This window comes from Stegastes partitus, unplaced genomic scaffold (assembly GCF_000690725.1).
Source record: "Stegastes partitus isolate 25-593 unplaced genomic scaffold, Stegastes_partitus-1.0.2 Scaffold1338, whole genome shotgun sequence".
NCBI classification, from domain to species: domain Eukaryota; kingdom Metazoa; phylum Chordata; class Actinopteri; family Pomacentridae; genus Stegastes; species Stegastes partitus.
The window spans coordinates 26,278-34,541 of NW_007579069.1; the positions used below are offsets into that span (position 1 = coordinate 26,278).

Here is an 8,264-nt window from a genome sequence, read left to right on the forward strand (position 1 = left end):
AACTGATTCAGGCATTCGTCATGGTTGGAACTGTTTGATTGTTATGTCTGAAGAGTTTCAACTAGATTATCAAACAGTGCATCCTGGAAATCCTGCTTATAATCTTGTTTTATTTGCTATAAATGAGTCCAGTGAGCTAGCAGCTGATCATTTATTCTACTCATCATTTTAAGGGCCTTAACTCGTGTTTTTAAGCTCTGAAGTGCTCTGAAAGTAAAAATGGGACATTTTAAATTCAGTTAAGTGGGAATGATCATATATTTACACCAAGTAAAGTTGAAAAAATGAGTAGATTTCTCCGTCTTCATGATGTGTTTTTAGATTCTTAGCACTGTGTGTATAAATCATGTCACAGCACAAAGTAATAGTAGACGTTCTGCGCTCGTGCAGCGTCTTTTAACCCCAGCCTGGTTCTACAAAGTGCTTTCAGTGTGTTTCTCTCTCGTACTCACACCCTGATGGTGGCAGAGCTGCCACCAGAAACAACTTCGCTGTCTTGCCCAAGGAGGCTTCGGCACGCGGACGGGCTCGGTGTCGAACCTGAGGCAGCCAAAGCTGAAGATGTGTGGCATGAGAGCGTGTCGTATGTTCTGTGGAGCTCAGTTCCTGAGCCATACATCACATAACACAAGGCGATAGATATGAAGTGACACAAACCAGATTTACTTGAATTGTTTTCACATCAGAGCACAGTCGTTCCTACTGAAGGCACAGAAAAAAAACAATCGAACCATTTTGCTGCCATCAAGTTTATAAAATCTATGTTCCAAGTATTAGTGGTTTTATGGGGACTTTACTTACAAACCAATGAGCACAAAAGTGAGTTAAATACTCAAATCTGGAGTATTCAGTAACGTTTTAAGCTGTGCTGTGCTTGTTGTCGTCAGTTTTTGATTTGTAATCAACTGAGAAGCACAGAGGAGTTTATTCACATTACTCCTTCAGCTTGACTTCATTTTGAGGTTTAACTGTGAATTCATCTTGAAAAAAATGCTTCCTGTGTGGTGTCTGTTTGTGTGTGTGTGTATATGTGTGTGTGTATATGTGTGTATATGTGTGTGTGTGTGTGTGTGTCTGTGTGAGTGTGTGTGAGCGTGTGTGTGTGTGTGTGTGTGTGTGAGTGTGTGTGTGTGTGTGTGTGAGTGTGTGTGAGCGTGTGCATTATAGAGTCAGAGAGAGAAGCCACCAGGTCTTCGTCTCTGAGTCTTATTGTCTGACCGAACAGCCAACTTGATGTAATTTAAATCGTCTCCAGGAAACTTTCAAACATTTGATCGACAACAGAAAGATCTGGAGACGCAGCAAACGCGACTTAAAACCAGAAGCAAGCGTGTTCAGTCGGAAAATGCACAGCATGGCTGTTCAGGCTGTGCTCGCCGTCGTCCTCCTTCTGTTCACCGCCACCGTCATGAGCGCTGAAGGTAAACATGGAACCGTCCTGCATTCTTTTAAATTAGTCTTTGAAAAGTTGAATATAGTGTTTTGGGGCTAGAAAAACACATGTTGTTTGAAAAAATATGACACCGAGGAGTATTTTTAAAGACATTTCTCCAACTTCCTGTGTTTCTCTTAACTGCCGTGCACACTTTTTCTGTACTTTAATGTTTTTTAGTATTATTATGGTTTATTGTCTGTTGATAAGATTAGTTTCATCTTTATGGTAATGCAAAAAAATGCACGATGAGTTAAATCGTAGGGACCCACCACAGCTCTCAGATCGCCTCAAGCAAGTGCACTGAAGTGACCTATTATCTGTCCATGTGTCTTAAGGAGGAATATCATTCTGGAGGACAAAAGTCACAATGACCTGTCCAGAGGAAGGGACGTGGCACCAAAATAAAGGACAGCAAAACTCAGAAGACAAAGGGGCCAATGCTAGTAACAAAAAACAGCATGAAATGGAGTATGACAGTATCATCAACTACCGCTGTGACTACGACGAGCCCGACGGGGGAAGTACTGGTAAAAAATATTATTTCTACGCAGAAGGAAAGGGTGAGTGGAAAAGTCTTTTTATTTTTCACAGTGTGCCCTCAGTGCTAGCTGTGCTTGCTGAGCTAACGTCTCTTCGACTGCTGGTCTTTGTTCTGTAGTGTGCAAGGACTGCTTTGAGCTGGACTCACAACTAGTCCTGCTGGTCATCATTGCGGACGTGCTCGGGACAATATGTTTGATTGCAATAATGTACAACTGCAGCAAGAAGAAAGGCTCAGCCGGACCTGCTCCCTCTTCCAGAGGTACGAATGCACCAAAGCGCCGCGGTATTGCACATCTGTCTGGGTTTGGTGATGTCACTTGGGTTGAAGCATTCGTACAGATTGTGAAAACTCGTTTTTCAGTGTTTGCTCACACTCATTCTGTCTCTGTCTTCTAGCACCTGCTCGTCAAAGAGGCCGAGATCCACCTGGCACATCCTCTGACTACGAGGTACGTACTGCTGGATATTAAAAACTCTACTGGTGCAATATTACAGCACGGGTACTGGGACGCTGTCAGCTCCATGCAGCTCCTCTTCGCTCGGTGTGGACTCATTTTTCACAGCACCTCTATGAAACAGCACAACAACGGGCAGAATAGAGACGTCAGACGTGTTGTCAGTGCAGCACAACACAGTTACAGCAGAGTTAATCACATAGTAAAGAAAAAACAAAACTTTTATATCGTAGAATTATTATTATTTTTACAAAAAACATGAAAACAAAAGTGAGATCAAAATGTACGGCATTTTCCCAGTTCCTGACGGATGTGACACGAGCAGTGACTCTCCTGAAAATTTGTCATGTGACTGTTGGTAGCAGCTGAGCCGCTAATCGCTAACAGGAGTTTAGATTTATTTAATTTAGTTTTTTGGTTCTTTTTAGTTTAGTTTTTTTTTTTAATGGAATTTCCTTAATTGAAGTAGTTTATTTTAGTTTTTTGGTTCTTTTTATTTTATTTTATTTTATTTTTTAATGGAATTTCCTTAATTAAAATAGTTTATTTTAGTTTTTTATTTTTTATTTTTTAATGGAATTTCCTTAATTAAAGTAGTTTATTTTAGTTTTTTATTTTTTATTTTTTTTAATCGAATTTCCTTAATTAAAGTAGTTTATTTATTTATTTTTTAAATGAGACAGGTAGAATAAAGAAATTTGGAGAAATTATCCCAATTTGAAGCTCAGATTGAGTTAGTTTTCCTAACGGGACCGTACATCACACATGATTGGGACTGTCTGAAATGCTTTGATTCTTTCTATTTTCACAGTTTCTGACTGGATAAATGTCATTTTGGTGATTAAAAACAACAACAACAACAAAACAAACAGATAACATGCCTGTTAAACTCACAGAGGGTTTTGGGGAGAGTTAGAGTGAATTAGTGATTATTCACCCACCTGCATAAATCGTGTATTAGTATCAGCCAAAGTTCAAACATGATCCATAACAATGAAGACGCAGATAAAAAAAAAGATCGCAAACGTTTAAGGGACCGAGCTCGACCCGGCTCTTTGTTGCCCTGTACAAAACCATTTCAGTGAATCCCCAATTTGTTCTGCGAAAACCAAAGCCATCGGGAGAAATGGAATTACTAAACTTTGAAAATGATTAGTGAGCGATCAATAATATTCATTACACCCGTAGAACTCTGTTCACATAGAACAGCCCAACGCTTTAAGGTCCGAGTGCAGTTGAGGAAAACAACTGGACTCGTATCAAAGCCTGTTTTAGATCAGAGTCGTTCTGTTCAATCGCTGCAGGACTCGGCTTTCAAACTCAACAACAGAAGGTATTAGATCTTTTGGAGCTCTGTATGTCTGGTACACGATGCCCATTCAGTTAAAACAGAAATATAACGCTTCTATCAACCAGTGCTTTTAGGTCTTTCCTTCGTCTAGAAAAGATCCATAAATTGGCCCAATGAGAAGAGGATGGATGAGGATGCGTCAGATGTCGTTCGTTTGTTATCTGCACACGACGTGAACGTTTAAAGTTCTCCATCCTTCACTTTATTAAAGCCAGACTAGTCAAGATTTAAGCACCAAAATATGAAGTGAACGCTGCTGTCTTTGCATCTCTGATTGGTGGACAACTCATTCTCTGTGAGTGGAAGGACAACTCACCTCCCACCCACCATATTCCCTGGAGGAGAGCTCTGATGCAGCGTTTTACTCGCTCGTTTCCTTTTTGTTGATTTGTCAGTGAGATGTGGCATCATTATGGAGCATCACAAGGCTAAACTGTTATCTAACCAACTTAAAACCTCTTGTTTGTGTTTTGGCAGCCGCTGAACCGAAGCACCGTCGCCCAGGGAACGTACTCCGTCGTGAACAGGACGGGATAGAAACAGCGACTCATCCGGCCGCTCCAGGTTTTAAAGGCTGCACGGATGAAGGAAACGTGCACAAGAGAGCATCGAGCGTGCTCCCGGTAGCTGCAGCCACTGGCTTCGTTTTGACATTTTGGATTTGACGAGTCACTTAAATGAAATTTATCCTTCACCCCTGGAACCATAGTTTGAGTTTCACTTGTACAGATATTTTTCTACCACAGCAGAGGATGATCTGCATTTAATTTGTGCTCCCGACGGCATTTAAAAATTACAGTTCCTCCTTTCTTCTGACGGACTAGTCCCTATGGAGAAGTGCTGAGTGTGCTCACAGGGTTATTTACCGTAATAGGGACTTTGTGTAGCTGTCAGTCAGTCCACATATTTGCTTTTTGTTTTCTACTAAATGTGTCGTGACTCCATGTGTTGTAAATTAGAGTGCATGCAAACTATTTAGTGAACAGCTAAACAAAACAAAAAAAACCTAAAAGCTAAAATGTTCAACTCCAGAGTTACTATGTATATTTTGTATTCATGAAATATTAGTAAGTAGTCATTTCATAAAGACATCACATCTGTCTCTATAGAAGGGTGGCGGAACAACAAACGGGTGCTTGAGTTTATGTACAGCGGCTGCGAGGGCTTCGTCAGAGGTTGGGAACTAATGCTGTTTGAAATGTTCAAGGCACTGAGACACAAATCTCTGACATCTGGCCAAATGGAAAACTACCTTTGAGGTGTTTTATTGTCATATGCACTCCAGGTTATCAGGTGTTGTCTGTTGTCACAAAAGCAATAGTTCAGTTACAGAACAGGTTTAGCGTCGTGGTCAGAGCGAGCGGCTCTACTGCGACGCGTAAACATGTCGCTGTGTTTATTCGTCTCCCACCAAAAATTTCAAAAATAGATTTTCAGAAAACTAATTTTTTTTGTTGTTTGCTTGAGATGATATCAATCAAACTGAAGCTGAGTGGTAGAAATGATAAAAACAGAGGTAACTTAAGTTTGATTGATGTTGTCTCAGGTGGACGATGGAAAAGTGGGTTTATTAAGGTTTGTGAAGATGGAGTTGTCTGATTAAATGTGCCTGACAGGTTCCTGATAATGTATATATATATATAGACACACAGACTGGTGACAACTTAAAGGAAAAACCAACAGAAAGCGTCTTAGTTTGGCCTCGGTGCTCCTTGGCATTGATTCCTTAAGTCCCTGGAGCCTGCTGAGGGATGAACACCATCAGGACACTCCCTCCTGTGGAGCCGTGGTGACGTGATAGAGAGCGCTGTCGAACACGTGCATCCAGAACCTCCCACAGGTGTTCACCTGGGCTGGGATCTGCTGACTGAGGCGGTCACAGCGTCTGATTCATGTCATTTTATTCAAACTATTCGGTGACTCCTCGTGCCTCATGAGCCGCTGTCATCCTGGAAGGTTTCATCACAGGATGAAGGTGATCCCTGAGAACAACTTGGTTAGCAGTGGAACATGTGGACCTGGACTACCGTCACTGTGGGGGTCAAGGGTTCAGGTTTTTCCTTTAATTCGTCACCTGTTTGTATGAATTATTATATAAAGATAAAAAACAGATGACTTGTTTGCTTGAGATGACATCAATCAAACTGAAGCTGAGTGGGTTTGACTCAGAAAAGACAAAAACAGAGATAACTTCAGTTTGATGGATGTTGTCTCAGGTGGACGATGGAAAAGTGAGTTTTCTGAAGGTTTGTGAAGATGGAGGTATCTGTTTTTTGTAAATGAACTCGTACTTTAAATACAAAAAACTGGCAAAGAGTTCCATCTAATTTAAATCAGTCTTATTTGTGTAATCGCTTAAGAGAAATCTACGTTTTCTGTATATAAATGTTCGCCTTTGTGCTGTCACTTCCATTTATTACACTGTAAAAAGAGCACCTGCCATATCACCGTCAGCTCAGCTTGCTTGCTCTTTCACTTATTGTGTTATTCTTGTCGCTGTTGCAACGGGCACAACGTGTGTCACTGATAAATAAAACCGCAGCTAACTCGGCTCGCCTTTTTCTTATTTGTTCATGCGAGGAAACAACACCGAGCGGGGTCTACAGATATAACCCAGTGTGATTCATGAAGCCGCCTCAAAGCCGCAGCTCATATCCGTAGCACACCCCCAAGCACTCACCACCACCACCAGCGTGTCTTCATCGCTCTCCTTCTTGTTCGAGCGACTTGCCTTAGTGTCTTTGGAAACATCTGTGAGACATTTCTCTGTGCACACACATGGTTTTTACTGACAGACGCTCAGTGGAAACGTCGGCTCATGTCATGTTTTGGCCCTTCTGCGTTTGTTCCCAGCAGCTGCACTGACGGAATCGAAAGCGAGAAACATGACATAATATTTCTTCTTCTTCTTCTTCTTCAAGCAAACTGCTAATGATTGATAAGTCCGTCACGCTGCATGGAGCTCAGAGGTGTAGCGTTCGGTGGAAACACTCCCACACTTGGTTTATCTTCATCCACATCTGCAGCATGTTTTAGAAAAAGAGAAACAAAGACGTGTGGGGGGGGGAGGGTTGGTGTAAGCCATGTGTTCGTCTACCTGACTGCATTAAGGCAAACCGCTCCCACACACAGACCTACATCTGCTCATCTGTTTGTGTGAGCGAACATCCGTGCTCGACAACGTGCACATGACCCAGCGCGAGTGTGTGAAAAGTGTGTTCACATGTCAGAAGTTTGGTTGTGTGTGTGTGTGGAGAGGGGGAGGGGGGAGGCTGATCCGGGTTGTGTTTCTGAGCCGTCTAAAGCTCCAGCGTTTGATCTCTGGGCTCCGGTAGGAAACTGCACTCGGTTGCTTTGTCACAGCAGCAGCAGAAGAAGACAAGCAGCGATCAAAGAATTTAAGCTATTAGATTATCTGACACGGAGAGGCTTCCTCTGATGCAGCTCGAGTTTCTCTCCTCCTCGTCTCTACTTCCTGCTCCTCTTCTTTGAGGCTATTTTAACCCTCCTGTCTTTTTTTTCACCTTCTCTCGGCTCTTCTCTTCGCTCTCGTTGTGTAATTCTCTCTGTCCCTGCTTTCCCCGTCTTTCTGAATCCTCTTTGCGTCTTTTATGCAACGCACTGATTTAGAACCTCCGGTAGACTTTGTGAGACGGTGCTGAAATACAGAAGAACTGTACTTACATTAAACAACACGCTCAGTTATCTGTAGTGGTGCAGATGCATTCTCAGAAAAATCTTATCTTGAGGTTTGCTGTTTATGACATTAATACAAACATCAAGGAAAAGATTCCACTTGTTTTTCTACCACTTCATTTACTTCACAGATATTCACAGAATGCACGGTTTATAAGTCTTAATGTGCTGCTGCAGGTTACTGTTTGGTTTGTGGCTTCACCTCCACCTGCTGCAGCGTTTAAAAAATACCTTCTGCACATGAACGCATCAGGAAATAAAATCCAATGAGAGCATGAACATAAATGCACATGGGATGGAATATTATTACTATATGAACGCATCAGTGGCAGTGTGCTGACATGAGGACAATGTTTTAGTTTTTAAAAAAAAATATTAACTCTTCTATGTTTTAGTTCAGAGGTTGGAATTGACTTTAAAAAAAAAAAAACGAGAAGTCATGGGACAATTGTTGGGGTAAAAAAAAAAAGGCATTCACTTATATTTACTTATTTGTTTGTCTCTCATCTATGTTTTTTAATGAAACCCTGTATTATTATTATTAGTAGTAGTAGTAGTAGTAGTAGTAGTAGGAGTAGCAGTAGTAGTAGTAGTAGTAGTAGTAGTAGCATACAGGGCTATTCCATCTCAAATCATCAAATATTTACAACCATTTCTGCTCAACTATCTCTGATTTTACCTGAAATGTTTGTACCAGAGAATATTTTGGCCTTTTGTTTTTAACGCAGCCTCAAATATGAACGTATGAAAAACATGCTGTGAAAGTTGTTGACAGGCAATTTTT

At 41.3% G+C, this 8,264-nt stretch overlaps 1 protein-coding gene across 1 annotated transcript; it reads left to right on the forward strand.

Moving 5' to 3' along the window:
- Positions 1-1,127: 1,127 nt before the first annotated feature.
- Positions 1,128-4,909, forward strand: LOC103369844 (T-cell surface glycoprotein CD3 epsilon chain-like). Its single transcript, XM_008298673.1, has 5 exons — positions 1,128-1,421; positions 1,771-1,995; positions 2,094-2,237; positions 2,375-2,427; positions 4,262-4,909. Exons 1-5 carry the CDS (start codon positions 1,346-1,348, stop codon positions 4,319-4,321), a joined length of 558 nt encoding a protein of 185 aa, XP_008296895.1. The 5' UTR covers positions 1,128-1,345; the 3' UTR covers positions 4,322-4,909.
- The last annotated feature ends 3,355 nt before the right edge of the window (positions 4,910-8,264 follow it).

Excerpts from the sequence above, each read along its gene's own strand:
- LOC103369844 (XM_008298673.1), top strand. The coding sequence starts at position 1,346 with ATGCACAGCATGGCTGTTCAGGCTGTGCTCGCCGTCGTCCTCCTTCTG. Across the intron at positions 1,996-2,093 it reads TTTCTACGCAGAAGGAAAGG|TGTGCAAGGACTGCTTTGAG; the intron begins GTGAGTGGAAAA and ends TTTGTTCTGTAG. Across the intron at positions 2,238-2,374 it reads ACCTGCTCCCTCTTCCAGAG|CACCTGCTCGTCAAAGAGGC; the intron begins GTACGAATGCAC and ends TCTGTCTTCTAG.